The sequence below is a fragment of the Rhinoderma darwinii genome, chromosome 5 (assembly GCF_050947455.1).
Source record: "Rhinoderma darwinii isolate aRhiDar2 chromosome 5, aRhiDar2.hap1, whole genome shotgun sequence".
NCBI classification, from domain to species: Eukaryota; Metazoa; Chordata; class Amphibia; order Anura; family Rhinodermatidae; genus Rhinoderma; species Rhinoderma darwinii.
In genome coordinates this window covers 220851923-220875269 of record NC_134691.1, presented here as the reverse complement: position 1 = coordinate 220875269, position 23347 = coordinate 220851923, and the positions used below count along the sequence as shown (strand labels likewise).

The following is a 23347-nucleotide window of genomic DNA, read 5'->3' as shown; positions in this document are numbered from 1 at the left end:
TCAGTTTTATAGCTCCTCTAAACAGCAAAACTGTTTACAGCGGTGCTAACATAATTGCACAAGGGTTTTCAAGTGTTTTCTAATCATCCATTAGCCTTCTAACACAGTTAGCAAACACAATGTACCATTAGAACACTGGAGTGATGGTTGCTGGAAATGGGCCTCTATACACCTATGTAGATATTGCATTAAAAACCAGACGTTTGCAGCTAGAATAGTCATTTAGCACATTAACAATGTATACAGTGTATTTCTGATTATTTTAATGTTATCTTCATTGAAAAAAACTGTGCTTTTCTTTCAAAAATAAGGAAATTTTTAAGTGACCCTAATCTTTTGAACGGTAGTGTATATATATATATATATATATATATATATATATATACATATATGTAGTTGATGTTTTTTTATATCTATAAGATTACAACCCCTACACTATGCTACTGGATAGAATTAGATACATTGGCTCATCAGACAGTACCACACATGATAGGATTAGATACAGAAGCTCAGCAGAAAATATCACACATGATAGGTTTAGAAACAGTCGCTCAGCAGAAGTACCTGAGCACAGCAATACCTCATATGTGGTAATAAACTACTATTTGGACACACGGCTGGGCTTAGAAGGGAAGCAGCGCTATTTCGCATCCAGATTTTGCTCGATGTTCAGGTGCCATGTCGCATTTGCAAATCCCCGAAGGGACCAAAACAGTGGAAATACCCCAAAAGTGATATGACACCCCTCAAGAAACTTATCTAAGTTTATAGTTAGCATTTTGACCCCACAGGTTTTTTTGCTGAATTTATTTGAATTAGGCCATATTTACTGGTATTTCAATTTGTAATCTGGGGGCATATGTAAGTTGTGAAAAGCAAATCAGACTATAATAAAAGGATACATAAATAATAACATTAATAAGTTATATATGTGTGGTACGCTTCAAAGCAATCCTTTATGCAAAGGCCAGGTTTTTCGGGGCAGGTGTCACACAGATAAATGTGTCATTCTGGGGGTTCAATCCTGGAGTCCTTCCATTCATACACCCGAAATCTGTAGATGTACCCTGAGCTACTCTCACACAGGTGGTACATTTTAATTCCATACCTTGCCCTCTTACTGGGAAGATATTGGCAGAATTTTAGCCTCCCCTTAAAATGTACAAAGGACTCATCTATTGCAATGTTCTTTTCGGGGAAGTAAGCTTGTTGAAATCTGGTGCAGAAATGACGCACGCAGGATCCGAGTGCAGTCTGGACTGAGACGTTCTGTGGGTGAGCTGGAGGGTTCCTCCTCTTTCTTCTTATCGAGTAAAGAGGGCATGCTGTCAGGGACAGCAGTCATCTTTACTTGGTCCCCATGCATTTAGAAACGGTGACCGCTTAACGCTCCAATGTACCCCTTAATGACCAGGCAATTTTGCACGTTAATGACCAAGGATTATTTTTTGTTTTTTCACGGTCGCATTCCAAAGAGTCGTAACTTTTTTTTTATTCTGTCGACATAGCCGTATAAGGGCTTGTTTTTTGGCAGGACGAGTTGTATTTTGCAATTGCACCATTTTTGGATGCATATAATATATCGATTTACTTTTATTAACTTTATTTTGGGAGAGAATTGAAAATAAGCAGCTATTCCAGCATTGATTTTCACGTTATAAATTTAAATTTTATTTTATTTTTACTGTAATCTTTTTTGGTTTTTTTTCATAAACTTTAGTTAACTATTTAACTTTTTTCTTTTTATCCCACTAGGGGACTTTACTTTGCGATCTTTAGATCGCAGATATAATGCCTTGGTATACTTAGTATACCAAAGCATTATTGCCTGTCAGTGTAAAACTGACAGGCAATCTATTAGGCCATGCCTCTAGCTGCTCCAGTTGCTGAAGGTAGACCTGGGGGCCTTTGTTAGGCCCCCGGCTGCCATGGAAACCTGACAAGGCCCCGAGATTTCTTTGCACCGATGGGGCTTCGATTCTGACAGTTGGGGCAGGAGCCAGGCTGTGTATAACAGCCGTGCTCCTGACGCTGATCACGTGGGTACACTGGCAGTGTCCACGCGATTAGAGGACGAATATATCTGTCCTTATGCGGGAACTAGCTCCTCGCGCCTAGCGCCGTCATTGAGGTGTTAACGGTTTTCCGGAACCAACGAACTAATTGTTATTGCACTGCACATATAAAAATAATGCAATTTGTAGTATACCTGCGTTTTATTTCATTTTCTAACACTTGATTCCAGCGGCGGTCACATGATGCGTCTTGAATAAGAAAATCTGCACTTCCAGACGCTGCCCAGTACATGCTCTTTCACTTCCGTTTTCCGGTTGGCTCAATGTACGGGAACGTCATTCCTGACCTCACTGTACACTGAGAAAAGTGGTGGACCGGATACTCTTTCTCCGGTGTATCTGAACATGCGTGGTTGCTACACTAACAGTGTTTACCAGGCATGCCCACTCATGTGCTCTAATAGCACTTGCGCAGAATTTTCTCTCCCCTAGCCTGCCAAAACCCCTCCCCCTAGTGTAGTAAGCGTGTTTCACCGGCCTTGCTTTTGGCGCATGGCATGCTAGGATAAAAAGCGATGCATGATAGGAGCGGAGCGGAAGCTGTCATTCAAGAAACGGAGGCATGTAAACAAAGTTCAGGATGTAAACATAGAACGTTTACAGCACAAAAAGAAACCGAAAACTAACAAAAGGAAATTAGGGGGATTTATTTATGGCTAATAAAAGCGGAAGACTGTTAATAATTTTTTTTTTTCGATCTCAGAAAACCCCTACGAGAGAGACGTAGTAGTATGTGGCATGTCGTTAAGGGGTTAAGGGTATGGCATTTAAACATTTACTGTTTTTTCTGAGGAAGGATAAGAATAATGGTTTGAAAAACAGACATCAAAGTGTACCCATAATGAATCAAATAAAAAAAATATATATTTCATCATTTCTTTAATGTCTTTTGAGCTTCATTTGTTCATCTGAGTTCAATTATTTTCTGTTTCTTGTATGAAAAATGTAATGGCAGGAAGGAGGTGAAGGGAAAGTGAGCCCTAATCTACCCACCGCCCTGTCCCTGCCTACTTGCAACGACCCGCCCTAGGCGACGGGGTACAACTGGGCGGCGGTCCCTACGCTGTCTAAGTGCACGGGAGAACAAACAGGGAACACGCAAGGGAAGGGGCAGTAGCCCACGGAACGCCGCGAGGAAACGGAGAGGTGGATGAGTAGTCAGGACCAGGATGAAGTGGAGTATACAAACGTGAGCACGGAGAAGGAAGCAAGCCAGGGGCAAGCGAAGCAGGTTAAGCGGAACTGCAGCAAGGCAGAAGCACGGCAGAAGCAGGCTGGAGCAAGCAGCAGTGGGGCCAGGAATCCAGAAGAATTACAAGCACTGAGGAAGAGAACACAGCAGGTAATAAAGGACAGGGGGCGGAGCTAACTCCGACTGACCCGGCCGCGATAGGCTCTCCCACTCCTGAGCCTGCCACCCTGGTTGGTGGGAGTCGGTGTCAGTCTAAGAGGTCTGGCCTCAGGTGTGGATTGATTAATCCCAGGAGTATACCTAGAGGTAGTACCTGGCAGATCCCTAACAGTACTCCCACTTTTATGAGGGGCCACCGGACCCTTACTAAGAGGACCCGGTTTAGGAGGTGGAACCTCCTCATCAATACCCCAGCGTGAACATCACGAGCAGGTACCCAAGTCCTCTCCTCCGGCCCGTATCCTCTCCAATGGACCAGGTACTGGAGGGAGCCCTGGACCATCCTACTGTCCATAATCTTGGCCACCTCGAATTCCACCCCCTCAGGGGTGAGAACGGGAACAGGAGGTTTCCTCGAGGGGGACCAGGACGGGGAGCAGCGTTTAAGGAGGGAGGCATGGAAGACGTCATGTATACGAAAGGATGGGGGCAGCTCCAGACGCAAGGATACAGGGTTGAGGACTTCAATGATCTTATAAGGTCCAATAAATCGGGGAGCAAACTTCCTGGACGGGACCTTAAGGCGCAAGTTCCTTGACGACAACCAGACCAAATCCCCGACGACAAACCGGGGGTTAGCAGAACGTCTACTATCAGCCTGAATCTTTTGTGCGCTCTGGGACGCCTCTAGGTTCTTCTGAACCTGGGCCCAGACTGTGCACAGTTCCCGATGAACATCCTCTACCTCAGGATTATTGGAACAACCAGGGGAAACGGAGGAGAACCTTGGGTTAAACTCGAAAATTACAGAAAAACGGGGAGACCCCTGACGAGTTACTGACCCGGTTATTCAGGGAAAATTCAGCAAGGGGAAGGAATGAGACCCAATCGAATTGACAGTCAGAGATGAAACACCTTAAATATTGTTCCAGGGATTGGTTAGTCCTTTCCGTTTGGCCATTAGTTTTGGGATGGAAGGCGGAGGAGAAGGACAGATCAATCTCCAACTTTTTACAAAAAGCTCTCCAAAATAAGGAAACAAATTGTACCCCTCTGTCAGAAACGATATTGACTGGGGCCCCATGGAGACGCAGGATGTGTTTCACAAACAAAGAAGCTAACGTCTTGGCGTTAGGTAGCTTCTTAAGGGGCACAAAGTGGCACATCTTGCTGAAGCGGTCTACTACCACCCACACCACTGACTTGCCCTGAGATGGGGGCAAATCGGTGATAAAATCCATGGAGATATGGGTCCAAGGTCTCTGGGGAATGGGCAAGGAACGTAGTAGGCCCGCAGGTCGGGACCTAGGGGTTTTGGACCTAGCGCAAACCTCACAAGCGGCGACGTAAGCCCTAACGTCTTTAGGCAACCCAGGCCACCAATAGTTTCTGGTAATGAGGTGTTTGGTGCCCAAGATGCCAGGATGACCAGATAGAGCGGAGTCATGGTTTTCCCTGAGTACCCTTAGCCGGTATTGCAGGGGAACAAACAGTTTGTCCCCAGGGACGTTCCCGGGAGCTGAACCCTGATCAGCCGCGATATCAGAAGCTAAATCAGAATCCGTGGCAGAAACGATTATACCAGGGGGTAAAATACAAGCAGGATCCTTCTCGGAAGGAGGATTGGCCATGAAACTACGTGACAGAGCATCAGCCTTAATATTCTTGGACCCAGCCCTATAGGTAACCAAGTAATTAAATCTGGTAAAGAATAGTGCCCACCGACCTTGTCTAGGATTAAGCCTCCGGGCCGATTCTAGGAAAAACAGATTCTTGTGATCAGTAAGGACCGTTACCTGGTGTCTGGCCCCCTCCATGAAGTGTTGCCACTCTTCAAAAGCCCATTTAATGGCTAGAAGTTCGCGGTTGCCAATATCATAGTAACTCTCCGTGGGCGAAAACTTCCTAGAGAAGTAAGCACAGGGGCGGAGATGGGTGAGGGAGCTGGTACCCTGGGACAAGACGGCCCCCACTCCCACCTCGGATGCGTCAACCTCCACAATAAATGGCTCCTCTTGGTTGGGCTGAATCAGCACGGGGGCCGAGATAAAGCACTTCTTGAGGGTCTCAAAGGCCTGGACGGCCTCAGGGAGCCAATGGAGGACATCAGCACCCTTGCGAGTAAGGTCCGTAAGAGGCTTATTGACGACCGAGAAGTTGGCAATAAATCTCCTGTAGTAGTTGGCGAACCCTAAAAAACACTGTAACGCCTTAAGGGAGGCAGGTTGGACCCATTCCGCCACAGCCTGAACCTTGGCAGGGTCCATGCGGAATTCATGAGGAGTGAGGATTTGACCCAAAAATGGTATCTCCTGTACCCCAAAGACACATTTTTCAGTCTTAGCAAACAGATTATTCTCCCGAAGGACCTGGAGCACCTTCCTGACATGCTCCACGTGGGAGGACCAGTCCTTGGAAAACACCAGTATGTCATCAAGGTACACAACAAGAAAATTACCCAGGTAATCTCTCAGGATTTAATTAATAAAATTCTGGAAGACAGCAGGGGCATTACACAACCCAAAGGGCATGACCAGGTATTCGAAATGACCCTCGGGTGTGTTGAACGCAGTTTTCCACTCATCCCCCTCTTTGATGCGGATAAGGTTATATGCCCCCCGTAGATCGAACTTAGAAAACCATTGGGCTCCATGAACCTGATTAAAAAGATCCGGAATCAAAGGAAGAGGGTACTGGTTCCTTACGGTGACCTTATTCAGGTTACGATAATCAATGCACGGCCTAAGACCACCATCCTTCTTCCCCACGAAGAAGAAGCCAGCACCTACAGGAGAAGTCGAGGGGCGAATGAAACCCTTGGCCAGGCATTCTTGGATATACACCCTCATGGCTTCACGTTCAGGACATAAAAGATTAAATATCCTACCCTTAGGAAGCTTGGCACCAGGCACCAAATCGATGGCGCAATCGTAATCTCTATGGGGGGCAACACCTCGGAGGCCTCCTTAGAAAACACATCGGCGAAGTCCTGAACAAACTCAGGAAGCGTGTTTACCTCCTCCCGGGGAGAAATAGAGTTAACTGAAAGACATGACATCAGACATTCACTACCCCATTTGGTGAGATCCCCAGTATTCCAATCAAACGTGGGATTATGCAACTGCAACCAGGGAAGACCTAATACCAGATCGGACGATAATCCCTGCATCACCAGTACAGAGCACTGCTCCAAATGCATGGAGCCAACCAGGAGTTCAAAAACAGGAGTATGCTGAGTAAAATAACCATTAGCAAGGGGAGTGGAGTCGATACCTACTACAGGGATAGGATAAGGTAAATCAATAAAAGGCATTTTTAGAGACATAGCAAATTCCACAGACATGATATTAGCAGATGAGCCAGAATCCACGAAAGCACTGCCCGTGGCAGACCGGCCAGCAAACGAGACCTGAAAGGGAAGCAAAATTTCATTGCGTTTCACATTAACGGGAAATACCTGTGCGCCCAAGTGACCTCCCCGATGATCACTTAGGCGCGGAAGTTTTCCGGCTTTTTATTCTTGCGCCTGGGACAGGTGTTCAATAGATGCTTGTCGTCCCCACAGTAGAAGCAGAGACCATTCATTCTGCGAAACTCCCTACGTTGTCGAGGGGACATGGAGGCCCCGAGTTGCATAGGTACCTCCGAGTCCTCCGTGGAGGGGCGAGGAGACGGGACCTCGGGGGGGATCGCAGAAAAGTCAGAGGGGAGCACATTGAAACGTTCAAGCTGACGTTCCCTGAGACGTCGGTCAAGTCGTACTGCTAGGGCCATAACCTGGTCAAGGGAGTCAGAAGAGGGGTAGCTAACCAGCAGATCCTTCAGGGCGTCAGATAATCCTAACCTAAACTGGCACCTTAGGGCCGGGTCGTTCCACCGAGAAGCTACGCACCACTTTCTAAAATCAGAACAGTATTCCTCAACCGGTCTCCTACCCTGACGTAAGGTCACCAGCTGACTCTCGGCCAAAGCAGTCCTGTCAGTCTCATCGTAAATGAGTCCGAGGGCAGAGAAAAAATGATCAACAGAGGAAAGTTCAGGGGCGTTAGGAGCCAAGGAGAAGGCCCACTCTTGGGGCCCTTCCTGGAGTCGGGATATGATGATACCCACCCGCTGGTTCTCGGAACCTGAGGAGTGGGGTTTTAGGCGGAAATACAATCTGCAACTCTCCCGGAAGGAGAGAAACGTCTTACGGTCCCCTGAGAACCGGTCAGGTAACTTGAGGTCGGGTTCTAGAGGTGAGGTGAGGGGTACTACCAAGGCAGCGTCACCCTGGTTGACCCTCTGGGCCAGGGCCTGGACCTGTAGGGAGAGGCCCTGCATCTGCTGGGTCAGGGTCTCAAGGGGGTCCATGATAGCGTCAGCGTAGGAGAAATGGTAGACTAGGTATGGGCTTGTAATTATGTAATGGCAGGAAGGAGGTGAAGGGAAAGTGAGCCCTAATCTACCCACCGCCCTGTCCCTGCCTACTTGCAACGACCCGCCCTAGGCGACGGGTTACAACTGGGCGGCGGTCCCTACGCTGTCTAAGTGCACGGGAGAACAAACAGGGAACACGCAAGGGAAGGGGCAGTAGCCCACGGAACGCCGCGAGGAAACGGAGAGGTGGATGAGTAGTCAGGACCAGGATGAAGTGGAGTATACAAACGTGAGCACGGAGAAGGAAGCAAGCCAGGGGCAAGCGAAGCAGGTTAAGCGGAACTGCAGCAAGGCAGAAGCACGGCAGAAGCAGGCTGGAGCAAGCAGCAGTGGGGCCAGGAATCCAGAAGAATTACAAGCACTGAGGAAGAGAACACAGCAGGTAATAAAGGACAGGGGGCGGAGCTAACTCCGACTGACCAGGCCGCGATAGGCTCTCCCACTCCTGAGCCTGCCACCCTGGTTGGTGGGAGTCGGTGTCAGTCTAAGAGGTCTGGCCTCAGGTGTGGATTGATTAATCCCAGGAGTATACCTAGAGGTAGTACCTGGCAGATCCCTAACAAAAAAAAGTTGGAATTGATCAGTTTAAGGTTGGGGTAATGTTGTGACCAACAGCATCGGTTATTTACCTCTTTACCCCATATATATGTAATGTGCACAAGGCTATGTTGTAACTTTAATTTGAATTACATGTGTAGCATTAAAAGTTATTTATGGAAAAGGCTACATGCACACCACAGCATTGTTTCCTTGGCTGCCTCTAGTACCACGAAGTGGCAGAAAAAAAGGATGAATGACACTGAAGGGCAAGAGGGCCATAGGTTCCTTATTGATTTTCATATGGATCAATAGCAGATCGAAACAAAAACTTATCAGAAATCAATGAAAATCAAGCCCTAACGGCCTTGTGCCCATCAGCAAAATTCATATCTTTTTTTTTGACCAAAGGATTAATAGAGTAGTTTCCATACAGACTTTGTTATGACTTAAAATACAGGGTTGCACTATCCATGATGTGAGATTTGCATTTTGTCTAAGGTGGCGGCCTACCAAGACAGCAGTGGGGGGCAATTTAGCCTCCAGCTCTGCACTCCTGCACAGATTTATCCCTTTAGGACTTACTTGCATGTTCCGGTTTTATTGTGACAAATAAATATAACAAAACTGTGACGTGAGAGTAACCCCTAACCTCACAAAATGTGTGCAGGGCAGTGAAGGACCTGTAGAAGGACATGTACAAATATGGTCACATGACGGTAATAAACTAAAGCAAGTAACATGGTGGTCTGCATGGGTTTATTGGCTGTTTATTGGTTTGTGAGAGTCATTGAGGACAGGAACTGATGTCTGAATAGCACTTAAATAGATACATTGTAATTCAAATTTTCCAATGTTTTATTCTGTTGCCTAAATTTTCACATTTTCCATTCTATATTGCCCAAAATATGCAACAAAAAACATTACATTGAAATTAGACATTACAATTTAGTCAAATAAACATTGCATTATTGCACATCGCCATGTATTTGTGTGCTACGGCCGACGAGTCATTTATGCCCGTCCCAGCCTCCATCCTCTCCACATTACTGTAGACAACTACAGAGTGCTCTGATTGGTCCCCTGCTCCGTGGCTTAGTTACACTGCTTGAACACACTGCTCATCTAGATATATGTGTTTCTCTACAAAGTAAGCATCACTCCGGCTGCATCTCCAACTCCTGGAAACCCCATTTATGCAATTTACTGGTTTACATAGTCTGCTCTTCCCCAACAGCCCCTTCCTCACGCCCCCCCCCCCTTACATACTGTACTAAGAATTTTCATGATATTTATTTTTTAAACCTCTTCTCAATTTTTAACACTGTTCCAACTTTCTGATGGTATATATTCCACCAATGTTGTCTATTTTACCTATTTATAATGTTACTATAAAACATTTTTTACTAATCATGTTTGTATTGTAACAATGTCAATTGACCTTAACCCTCTAGACCACGCCCCCTTTACTCTATGATGTCATACTTTTATTTTCCCTTCCTTTTACTGGTGTGTATATAAACTCCTGTATATTGTACTGCTGTTACACTTGCCTGAGGAAGACACCTGTTCGGTGTTAAAACTTGTAGCCCTATGAAATAGAAAAACACTTTTAAACTGATTCATCCAGCAGCGCCCAGATATCTTTGGTTTTTTTAAAACTTTATTTATGCTACTTATTGCGGCTGCTTTCATGCACAACCGGCCAAGGAGGAGCTGTAGCTAGTCCAAAACTGCTCAAAGCTACTGTGCAGACTTGTGCCTGTTATTAGCACATCTCGCCAAGGTGAGCCGTTATATCTCCCTCTGGACATTCTCAACATACCAAAAGGTTTCCTCACTATGGAGAACCATGTTTTAATTTCTTAAACAAGTAAGCATTGCATTATGGCAACTATTATTTACTTACTTGCAAATCTCGCCAGGGGTCTTGCATTTTTTTCACCAGCTTCATTTGCAACTGAAACCAAAAAAGAAATGTACTATTTCAGCAAACGTTCATCAAACCTAAATAAAATGATTAGAATTAATAGTATTTGTTTATAATAGCAGCAATAAAAATTGCATTATATTAACTTGTAGCGTCGGTTCATCGTATCACAACTTTCTCCCATTGAAGAAAGTGGGCGATTCACAGTGTGAGCAGTAAGGGAAATGAAGGGGATGGCCCCTTCAAAACAACTGATCGGCAGGAGTGTTGTCAGTCGGAGCCTGACCGATCTGATATTAATGGCCTATCCAAAAGGATAGGCCATACGTTTTTAGGGACTGGACAACAACTTTAAGAAAAAAAGAAAAAGAAAACAAAAGGGATAAAATGCGCCTTTCATCAAAATGCTATCTATTTTCACACAAATAATTTTACCATGATATCATAAGTAGATTCTGAATTATGTAAATATTTTTTTTTTATGTAACTTACACTATTGTTAGTGGCGTACATAGGGGGCTAAATAGCAAAGATAAATATTAGATCCATTTCAGGTTCTGCTTGACACTGTCACGATGCGGGGTGTGGACCCACTGGGCCGTACCGCGTAGCGGGGATGGCAGCTGGCCAAACCGGAAAGTACACAGTTCAATGGTTCAGCGAGAGTACCTGAGGCAATCGTAGGCAGTAGCGAGGCGGACACGTCCAGAACCAGGCGGAGGGAAGTCGTTCGGTGAGGCGTAGCAGGGCAGCGTAGACTGTAGGACAGCACGGTAGGTAGCACAGCATGGCAATAGCACTAGGTAGCACGGAAACAGGATACGGGATACGGAATACAGGAGCAGGGTACACTGGGAGGCTGGAAGACACTGGGAGACCATAAGCAAGACGAACAACGGGAAAACTAACAACGCGCTGGCAAAGGGCAAGAGGGCAGAGCCCTTTTTATAGCCCAGGGCAACCTGGGCCAGATTGCAGTTTTTGCAAAAACGCTCGCACTGGCCCTTTAAGGCCGTGCACGCACGGGCGCGCGCACCCGCCGGAGACACTCGGAATCCGGAAGAGAGTGCCGGCGCCTGACTGGGGGACGACGCTGCAGGCAGGTAAGCTGTCCATGGCCACGGCCGTCGGGGGTTAACGACCGATCGACGGGCCGTGGCCATAGACGTTACAGTATCCCCCTTCTTACGCTCCCTCTTCTTGGGACCAGAGCGAGAGAGAAACTTCCTCACAAGGGCAGGGGCATCGATGTTCTCCTCTGGCTCCCAAGACCTCTCTTCTGGGCCGAACCCCCTCCAGTCCACCAAATAAAATGTCCTTCCTCCCACCTTCTTGGTAGCCAGAATCTCCTTTACCTCGAAAGTCCCAGATGGGCCGCCAGGAACCACTGTGGGACTAGGAGTCCTGGAGTAGCGGTTCAGGACCACCGGTTTTAGCAGGGAGACGTGAAAGGAGTTAGGAATTAGGAGTTAGGAATCCTGAGAGCGGGGGGGAGCCGCAGCTTGTAGGATACCGGGTTAATTTGTAGCAGGACTTGGCGTAAAGTCGATTCTCTCTTAGACGGAGCAACACCTGGCGGACATGACTTTGATGAGTTACTGGGTCCGGGGAAAAAATCAGAATGTCATCGAGATACACCACAACACAAACATAAAGGAGATCACGAAAAATGTCATTGACAAATTCTTGGAATACTGCGGGAGCGTTACACAGGCCGAAAGGCATGACTAAGTATTCGTAATGCCCATCACGAGTATTAAAGGCAGTCTTGCACTCGTCACCTCGACGAATCCGGATCAGATTATAGGCCCCCCGCAGGTCCAGTTTAGAAAAAAAATTTGTCCCCCCGTATGCGATCAAACAGTTCAGAAATTAAAGGCAGAGGATACCTGTTCTTCACCGTGATCTGGTTTAGGCCTCGGTAGTCGATGTAAGGTCGTAATGATCCATCTTTCTTTTTAACAAAGAAGAACCCGGGGATGAAGATTTACGAATGAAACCCCTCTCCAGGTTCTCCTTGATGTAAGCCGACATGGACTGGGTCTCTGGCAAGGAGAGAGGGTACACTCTACAACGAGGGGGAGACGATTCCGGAACCAGGTCGATTGGGCAGTCATATGCCCGGTGTGGCGGCAAGGTCTCGGCCTCCTTTTTATTGAAGACATCGCCGAACATGGAGAAACAGAGGGGCAAACCTGCCAACGACTGAAGAGGAGCGGGCTGTGGTGACTGGATGTGACTCAGACAGCTGTCAAGACACTTCGGGCCCCACTGGAGAACCTCTCCAGAGTTCCAATCCAGGACGGGGGCGTGCAGCCGAAGCCAAGGCAACCCCAGCAGCACGGGGTTGACGGCCTTGGACAGGACGAACAGAGAGATGATCTCAGCATGAAGGGCTCCCACTTGGAGTTTCAACGGTTTGGTTATGGACACAACTGGATCTGGTAATGGCAGTCCATCCACCGAGGCAACGATCAGCGGCCTTTCAAGCGGGGTAGTAGGCAACTGTAGGAGATCCACAAGATCCTGGCAGATGAAGTTGGCTGCCGAGCCGGAGTCCAGATATGCGGAGACCTGATGAGACCTCTCGCCAGCAATGATGGTTACAGGGATAAATAGCTTGGAGGAGAGTTCTTGCTTCAATGTGTTGACGCCCAGGGTTGTCTCTCCAACCAAGCCTAGGCGCTGTGGTTTTTTGGCTTGTGAGGACACAGACGCACGACGTGGCCAGCGAGGCCGCAATATAAGCACAGTCCAGAGGTGCGCCTGCGCTGTTTCTCCTGGACCGATAATTTTAGTCGGTCAACTTGCATCGGAACCTCGGGCAAAGCGATAGAAGCAGGCAAGAGGGGTTGCTGAAAGTTGGGCGCCAGTCTAGGACGCCGGCGCTCCAGACGAACCTCATGGGATCTCTCCCTCAGCCTTATGTCAACCCGAGTGGCAAGCAGAATCAAGTCGTCCAACGCGGGAGGCAGGTCTCGAGCAGCCAGTTCGTCCTTGATCTCGGGCGACAGGCCATGCCAATAGGATGCCACAAATGCCTCATTGTTCCAGGATAGCTCTCATTCCAGAGTTCGGAACTGAATAGTATACTCGCCCACGGAGTTGTCCTCTTGGCGAAGGTTGAAGATGGCGGTGGCGGCTGATGAGACTCGCCCTGGCTCCTCAAAAATGGTTTGGAATATTCGTGCGAACTCCTGGAAGTCTCGGGTCTTGGGTCACTGACGTTGCCAGATAGGGTTAGCCCATGCCAGGGCCTTGCCGGTCAGAAGGGAGATGATAAATGCGATCTTGGCTCCATCTGACGGAAATGCCCGAGAGTGCAGGGTAAAATAAATGTGGCATTGGTTCAGGAACCCCCGACAAGCACTGGCGTCTCCATCGAACCGAGAGGGCAATGGCAGCGAGAACCGAGGGTCCGTACAGGAACTGCCAGGAGGAGCAACAGGAGGGTCGGCTTGAGGAACTTGCATAGAAGCAGGAATGGAGGCAACTAGCGTCCCTAGCTGCTGCGCCATAGAGTCCACGGCCACGAGGAGCTGGTCCTGCCTAGTTCGGAGATCCAGCAGATCCGCCTGCATGGCTTGGGAGGGTGACAAGCCCTTGAATTGGCCAGCGGGGTCCATGGCCAGAGCGTACTGTCACGATGCGGGGTGTGGACCCACTGGGCCGTACCACGTAGCGGGGATGGCAGCTGGCCAAACCGGAAAGTACACAGTTCAATGGTTCAGCGAGAGTACCTGAGGCAATCGTAGGCAGTAGCGAGGCGGACACGTCCAGAACCAGGCGGAGGGAAGTCGTTCGGTGAGGCGTAGCAGGGCAGCGTAGACTGTAGGACAGCACGGTAGGTAGCACAGCATGGCAATAGCACTAGGTAGCACGGAAACAGGATACGGGATACGGAATACAGGAGCAGGGTACACTGGGAGGCTGGAAGACACTGGGAGACCATAAGCAAGACGAACAACGGGAAAACTAACAACGCTCTGGCAAAGGGCAAGAGGGCAGAACCTTTTTTATAGCCCAGGGCATCCTGGGCAAGATTGCAGTTTTTGCAAAAACGCGCTCACTGGCCCTTTAAGGCCGTGCACGCGCGGGCGCGCGCACCCGCCGGAGACACTCGGAAACCGGAAGAGAGTGCCGGCGCCTGACTGGGGGACGACGCTGCAGGCAGGTAAGCTGTCCATGGCCGTCGGGGTTAACGTCCAATCGACGGGCCGTGGCCATAGACGTTACAGACACATTACACTACATTCCTAAAAACCTTTGTAAGAAAGTCCTGGTGCTCCCATCCATTTCTCAGATTTTATGCAAGGTAATAAGTAGTTTAGCTGTTTGTACCAAACAAGAAGCCAAACAGTTTTTGGACGGTTTATAGTCCGGTAAAGAGACCCAAAGGAGCATCGTCCCAGGATTAAGAAAAAAATGAACACCACAGATCCTATCTGTCTCACTCTTGACTACTTCCCAGGAGGGTATGATCAATGGTGATGCAAACGGAAGCTAAGGTTTCCGTTGAGGGGTTAGCCCGACAGAAACCTCAGACGGAACCCCTCAACGGAAGGGCAACGCTGATGTGAACAGGCCCTAAGGGACTTGAAGTAGTGATTGTTTGATTATTGCTTGTCAGTGTCAGGTTAAGCAACAGAGATCAAAGGTTCCTCTGTTCTCTGCTGTTACAGCAGGGCCGTAGTTGCGTATTATAGCCGTTGCCCTGCTCCTGATCACACAGAAACACTTGCTGTGGACAAGAATGCTCATCCAGATGCTGCAACTACCTACTGCTAAGGACGAGCATAGTCGAAATGCGTTGTCTACCTGGTTAATAGATGATTGACATATTCCTGCAATTTGATATTTCATAAAAAAGTCAGCCAGTCAAAGAGCACCGCAATTTACATCTACATCTGTGCAGCGCTATTAACTGTCTTTCTCAAAGGAAAGGTTAGAATAAAAACATATTTTTTTTATAGTTTAGACAAGGTTAGAATATGATATTTCTTCAGGTGATCTGGCATAAATGTTAATCTTCATCTTAGATTATATTGACTATGAATAGATTTAGAATACCATATTGATATTCAGCAACGGAAAAATTTAATATATATATAAATATAAAGTACAATGGCATAAATGTTTTTTTTCCACCCCACCTCCCCCCCAAAAAAAAAAAACTGAATTAAAAAAAATAGTTTTTTACATTCTGTGTCACTATCGAAATGAAAACAAAATTTCAAGAAATCTTGATATTTCTACACTGGACACACAATAAGCTGACATTTTCTGTTTTTGCAGTGATCACTTATCAGCATTCATCTCATCATCATTCATTATCATCATCACAGGCAGAATAACAATGAAAAGTTACACCTCTAATAATAAGCTGGATGTACTGTAGATAGGATCACATGGACAATACGTGATTGGGAAAGCTCACCTCCTCCCCCTCCCTGCACAGTGACCTCTGCGCAGAACACAGAGCATGCCCACAAAGCTCAAAGAAATTATCTGAACTGCTGTTCACGTAAACATGTAAAGAACATAGAATTAATACATCTACTTTTTTTCTAACCTATTTTTATTTTTTGTTTTTATATGATTCAGGATATAGTTTTAACCCTTTCACTGCCAAGACAATGTTCTCACTTTTCACATACAGTACAAAAATAAAACCTGAATTATAAAATAAAAAAAATCTAGTTATACCCCACCACCCATATTTTTTCTGAAAGTAGACACTGGACCCTTTGTGAAAATACCAACAGCACTTTACAATTGTTGACGCTTTCAGGAAATTTTGCATCAGAGTATAAACAATGCATTACATTTCATGTTCGTGGCTAAAAGTTTGACCCCAGAAAGCCTGGGAAGCACAGCACCTCCTAAAGATAAAGTGCACAATGTGTAGAGTTCATACATGCCACTTATGGCTATGTCTACGTGCTTATATCTTCACATAATCACCAGAGCTGAATAGACTAAAATTTTCAGGGATTCAGGTGCCGGCAAACATACCAGTCACATAGTTGACAAATGTCCAGATTTGGCGCAGGGGGTGATTATATGTGTAACTGCTCATCTTCTCACTCTTTAAAGGGGTAATCCCGAACTCCCAACTTACACATTTATGGCATATCCACAGTTTCCCATAAATGTGTGATAGGTGTGGGTCCCGCACCTATGTGGGGAATAGGGATCCTCTGACTCAGATCCCAACTGAAGAGGTAGCCGCCAGCTGCCATGTCCAGGCAGGGAACAAATGTAGAGAGCCACACACATGAGAGCCGACAGCAATCTTACCAAGCAGGACAGGAATTGTGAGACCCCCGTTCTCCACATAGATGCAGGACCGAGAGGTAGCAAATTTTTTAACATTATAGCATGCCTCTAACCCCGCCAAATCCCTGTCTATATACACCCAGTTTCCTTTATGTCCACACACAGTAATAGTGCCTACCTTTGGGTAACAACCAGTAAAATTGCTCCTTTGTGCTCCACACACTTTCACAGAGCCCTCTTTGTATGGCACACAGCAATAGTGTCCCCAAACAGTGATGATACCTCTTTAGTGTCCCTTCACAGTAATGATGCCCCTTAGTCCCCCACACACACAGTATAATGCCACATAGTGCCACACACAGTATCATTCCCCATAGTGCCCGAACATAGTGTCATGCCCTAGGGGTGCCAACCACACAGTATTATGAACCTATAGTGTCACACACACAGTATTTTGCCTCCATACTGCCCCCCACACACAGTGTAATGCCCCCATAGTGGCTCACACACATTATAATTTCCCAATAGTACCCCCTCCCACAATTTAATGCCCCCATCTCCACACAGTATAACACTCACATACTGCCCCCCAAACAGTATAATGTCCCCATAGTGCCCCCATACAGTATAATGACCCGATAGCCCCCACTCACAATATAATGCCCTACACAGTATAATGCCCTCATGTGCCTCACAAAGTGGAATGCCCCATAGTGTCCTGCACAGTAAAATGCCCCCATAGTGCCCCAAACACAGTATAATGCCCTCATAGTGACTAGGAAATAATAAAATAAATACTCACCTAGCTTTGTCCCCATGACAAATGGAGGAAAGCATGCTGCAGGTCTACTCTGATCTGTGCTGTGGGTGGCTCAGCGCAGGCAGGCTTGATGATGTCACTTACATTAGGTGTCACATAGTGAATGGTTCAGCAGGGAGCTCTGCTCCACCATTGCATTCAACTATATCTGTGTCCTGAGTACGCACATACAGTTAAAACCGGGACATGATGCAGGCCTCCAGGGACAGCGGGACATCTACCGGAATCCAGGACTGTCTCGCTGCATCTGTGAAGGTTGTGAGGCATGTCGTTACCTGTTATGGGCCACTCATCCACTTTTCCTTTACGCTAGTTTTGAAAAATCTACTCCACTATGTGCCCAACTCAAATTTTAACCACAAAGCAATGTTCAGTACAATTCTCTCAATTACATCCAGTCCACTTCTAGTTTGCTTATATACCTAAGTATATATCACTAATATTCCATGTAGTATAAATCTGTCTCAGGTTATGGTCATACGTGGCAGTTATAGTGCAGACATTTTGTCACGGAGCCCGTGGGTTTTTCTGTCACAGGGCAAGCAGAGGTTGGTTTGAATTCACCTTGTCACTAAGGGGAAGCAGAGTTTAGGGGAACCACTAGTCTTCACACTTTAACACTTATACAGGGATCTGGACTTCACTGCAGGGGAATCCCAGGTCACTACCCCCAGAGAAGTCTCCATTGGTGACGGCCAATGTAACAGGTTTAGTGTCTATATCGTGGTCAGGTATGGCAAAAAAGCCAATGCAGGTGGCATAGGTTTGTCACAGGTATTGTAGCAAATGGTCAAGACAGCCGGCAGTTTCGTCATGGGTATCATAGCAAATGGTCAGGGCAGAAAAAAAAACGCTCCCGCCCCCCATTTAAATCAGTCGGAGGCGGTTTTGGCCATTTTTTGCCGCGGATTCCAACATGGTTTCCAGCGTCAAAATCAGGTTAAAACAACTCTGTGTGAACTGGGCCTTTTGCTGGTTTTGACACGGAAACCGCATCGGAAACAGCGGCAAGAAACGTCCAAAACCACCTCCCATTGATTTCAATGGGAGGCAGATGCGTTTTTTTTCCCCAGTGGTTTTTAGCCAATTGCGGTAAAAGAAAAGCGGCATGCTCTTTCTTGCTGCGGTTCCACCTCTGACGTCCCATTGAAATCAATGGGAGGCAGAGAAAGCATTTCTCACTTTGTTTTTTGCCCGCGGGCGAAAACGCAGCGACAAAAGTTGCAAAAAAAGCTCAGTGTGAACAGGGCCTCAGAGCTTAAAAGTGAGCAGGCAGATTTTATAACTTATTATATTCAAATGTCAACATTTTCTTAAAATTACAGTCACACTCAAAATTCAACTGAACCTTTCAAGGATTTTCCGATTATTGTTAGTATTTATTAACAGAATGTTATGGGGGGAAAAACAATGGGGGATATTTTTTCAAAAATAGTGCAAGGAAAACATGGAGCAGCTGCCCATAGCAACCAAACAGATTGAAATTAACAGAAATATTGCTAAAAGTCAGTTTGACTTGGGTTAGTTAAAGTAGGGGTCTCAATAATATAGGTCCTGTCCATATGCTCTATAAGGACATATTACTCCCCTCTAATAGTTAGAAAGAGTGACCTCCGGTTTGGAGGACATAGGCTGGCCATCTACTACATGTCTGGCTATTCATTTTAATGAACCCCATGTAATACCGTGGGATAACTGGGCCAATGCAGGGTAAATGTATGGCTGGCTGAAACTTCTCCCCTGGTAATATTATGTGATCGCTGGGCATTTCAGGAACCAGACCTGTTGTATCCATGCCTCTGATGAAGCCAAACCACAGTAACGTGTAAGGAGATGCTGATTGGATCCTCAAGGTCATGTAATGCTATCACTGATGTGCTTGTGAGTAGTTCCTTTTATTCGCTTTTATATTTATTAGGCCTTCTTCACACAGGGCTTTTGTCTGGCATTCTAAACTGCATAGCAAAACACCAGCACTTTTTAAATGTAAAATTTTTACACGTTTATTCATGCGTTTTTAGTAGCATTTATCTTTAGTATCATTTAATTAATGAGTTTTTCGTGGCTTTTTTTAAAATATCCTATAAAGACTCCTATAGGAAAAATGCCATACCCACAGCATGCTGTGTTTAAAAAAAAAAAAAAAAAAAAATTGCCACTGAGTGAACAAGTGCCTTAAAAAGGCCACGAACCAAAACGCTTTGTATAAAGCCTTATCAATAATTCACAATAGGCTTTAACCCCTTCAGGACCCAGCCTGTTTTGGCCTTGTGGACACAGCCGATTTTTTTCAAATCTGACATGTATTACTTTATGTGGTGATAACTTTGGAATGCTTTTACCTATCCAAGCGATTCTGTGATTGTTTTTTCGTGACATGTTGTACTTTATGATAGTGAAAAAGCTTTGGTCGTTAAATTCAATATTTATTTGTGAAAAACACCAAAATGTAGAGAAAATTTACAAAAAAATGCATTTTTCTAAATTGAAATGTATCAGCTTGTAAAACAGATAGTAATACCAAACAAATTAGTTACTAGTTAACATTTCCCATATGTCTACTTTATGTTTGCATAATTGTTTGAACGTCCTTTTATTTTTCTAGGACGCTACAAGGCTTTAGCAGCAATTTCTCACATTTTCAAGAAAATTTCAAAAGGCAAATTTTTCAGGGACCAGTTCAGTTGTGAAGCGGCTTTGAGGGCCTTCTATATTAGAAAGTCCCCATAAATTACCACATTTTAAAAACTGCACCCTCAAAGGATTCAAAACAGCATTCAGAAAGTGTCTTAACCCTTTAGGCGTTTCACAGGAATTAAAGCAAAGTAGAGGTGAAATTTACAAATTTCATTTTTTTTTACGAAATTCATTTGTAATACAGTTTTTTCTGTAACACAGAAGGTTTTACCCAAGAAATGCAAATCAATATTTATTGCCCAGATTCTGCAGTTTTTAGAAATATCCCACATGTGGCCGTAGCGTGCTACTGGACTGAAGCAACAGCCTCAGAAGCAAAGGAGCGCCTAGTGGATTTTGGGACCTCTATTTTATTAGAATATATTTTAGGCACCATGTCAGGTTTGAAGAGGTCTTGTGTGCCAAAACAGTGGAAACCCCCTAAAAATGACCCCATTTTGTTAACGGCACACCTCAAGGAATTTTTCTAGGGGTATAGTTAGCATTTTGAGCCCAATGTTTTTTTGCTAAATTTATTGGAACTAGTCTGTGAAAAGGAAAATCGACTTTTTTTCTGAAAAAACATAGAATATTTTTGTTTTAACAAGGAATAAAGGAGAAAAAGCACGCCAACATTTGTAAAGCAATTTCTCTCGATTACGGCAATACCCTATATGTGGTAATAAACTGCTGTTTGGACCCACGGCAGGGCTCAGAAGGGAAGGAGCGCCATTTGGATTTTGGAGCACAGATTTTGCTGGAATGGTTTTTGAGCGCCATATCACATATGCAGAGCTCCTGAGGTACCAGTACAGGGGAGGCCCCCAAAAGTTTTGAAAACTACACCCCCTAAAGTATTTATCTAGTGGAGTAGTGAGTATTTTGAGCCCAAGTTTTTTGTAGGATATGGTGCAAAGTCTATGTGAAGAATTTAAATCTGATTTTTTTGTCTCACAAATTTAAAGTTGTACCCCAACAAGGATTATGCCTTTACTACTATGTTTATAAATACCCCCATCTGCTGCTCAATCAAAGGGTGGGTCCCAAAAGTAGCACCGTGTGACTTTCAGGACATCATTTTATTGAAATTATAGGTCCTATTCCACGCCTTTAAGGGATTTCAGCTGGCAGAACACTGTAACACCTTCAGAATTGACCCCATTTTCAAAATTAAACCCCCTAAGGTATTCATCTAGGGGGTGTAGTGCGCATTTTGAACCCACATTTTGATCCAGAACTTATGCAAAGCTGGTGTGAATTTTTTTTCACAAAAGTGTCATTTTAAGGGTATTTTTGTCATGCAAAATTCATGATACTGAAGGAATGAACCCCAATATTTATTGCACCGTTTCTTCTGTGTTCAGTAATACCTCTACTTTGGCCATAGTCTGCTGCCTAGCCACACGACAGTGCCCAAAACTATACATCATCCCCAGAAATTACTCCATTTTGAAAACTTTACCCCCTAAACTATTCATCTAGGGATGTAGTGATAAAAGTTTTTAAAGCGTAAAATAATGGGGGTTAGGTGTAAAAAAAAAATGGAAATGTGCCATTCTGGTACAGAATATATAAATGGCATGTCTTCTCACAATTTATTCCTTTACTCTGTTACTCCTATATTTAGAGATAAGTTGCATTTCTGTGTGATCTAACAATAGAGGAGCACCAATTTTTATTGGTAAAAAAGGCTTGTCCCAAACAGTGAATTTTTGCCTGTAGTTACTATATGACCATATCTTGCCAACAAAGCTGTTGGCCATCAAACATAGTCCTGGTTGGATATATAGTAAGTTAGCAAGCAAGGAAAAATTGTCCTGCAGTGAAGGGCAATATATCTGAAAAATGGAGGAAAAATCAGCCGTGTTAAATCTCAAGCGTGTTCACAGGATGAAAGAACAGTTACAGGGAAATATATTCAACATCTTTTTTTCAAAAGGAATGATTGTACAACGCCTCTTTAGCACCATCAATCACTATATGAGAGACAGACGTGCCAAGTGACGTCAGCACACCATAACAGGTCCCTGCTTGGCAAGGTGGGAACTAGAATGTGCACAAAACAACCTGTTACCTGCAGAATATATAAGGGGCAGTGTCCAACTCTGTATATATGGATAGTAAAGGACCACCAGTCCCCAAAGTATTGTCAGCTTTACTAGAAGTTTTCTTGGTATTTAGAGGTCAGTGAAGAAACAGAATAAAACCATCTAGAGCCGATACTGTATTGATCATGAACAGCTTGAAATCCTCCAACAACAAAAAAAGCACAATGCCCATATCACCGGTTATGAGAATAAACATAACAGCTGAATACGGCAGAACATGGTCATAAAAACGCAGGCAAAAATATAAAAACTCTGTTTAGGATATGATAATTATTCTCTTCTGGAGGTATTCATCTAGGGGTGTAATAAGAATTTTTAAAGCACAAGGGGTTGGCAGAAATGTATGAGGTTGTAGAGAGTAAGGCTGGATTCACACGAACACATTAGGGTCACCTCTGCTGGAAAATGTTGCCCTCTAACTATTCTTGAGGCTTCACTGACTGATGCTGAAGGTTCTCCTTCTTCCTCGCTGCTTTCAAAAAATTTATTTTTTAATTATGTTTTCCTGGTACTCCAGGTATCTACTACGATGGCCGGCAGATCTGTACAAAATGTACGAGTTATACATCGCTATTTGGACTAGATGAATAACTAACTTTTTATACCAGGTCCTGGATTTCCTCATAGCATTATAGGGCTTAATCATCTGGCTGGAAAGATCGACCCCCCCCCCCATGTATTTATTATACGCCTGTATACAAACAGGCTTTGGGTTCTCAGATCTTCCGCGCACAGGGATGAGAGTGCTTATCTCATTGTGTACTGTAGCCTTTGGCCTAGGAGGGTCTTTAGGAGGCCTCTCTGATTTTTCCGTAATGTTCCACAGGCTATGGGTTTTTTTTACGGTCAAACGTTTAAAAAGTGGAACACTAGTGTAAAAATTGTCTAGGTACAAGTGGTAGCCGTGGTCTAGCAGGGGGTGCAAGAGATCCAAGACAATTTTTCCACTTGTACCTAGGACAGGAGGGCAGTCTGAGGGCTTTGCCCTTATAAATTCTGAATGTATATGTGTAGCCAGTTTCAGACTCACATAACTTATATATTTTGATGCCGTCTCTGGGTCTTTTTATTAGGGAGGTACTGTTTGAATATTAGCCGTCCCTTAAAATGAATGAGGGATTCATTAATTTCTATCTCTTTTCTAGGTGTATA

General features: G+C 45.1%; 1 protein-coding gene across 3 annotated transcripts in view; it reads right to left on the bottom strand.

Moving 5' to 3' along the window:
- Positions 1-23347, bottom strand: part of PDE1C (phosphodiesterase 1C) — an 851320-nt gene that overhangs the window by 676415 nt on the left and 151558 nt on the right. For all 3 annotated transcript variants that reach the window (XM_075826958.1, XM_075826955.1, XM_075826954.1), the window contains exon 2: positions 10292-10342. In XM_075826958.1, the coding sequence (XP_075683073.1) occupies positions 10292-10342 (51 nt within the window). The remainder of the gene's footprint in view (positions 1-10291; positions 10343-23347) is intronic.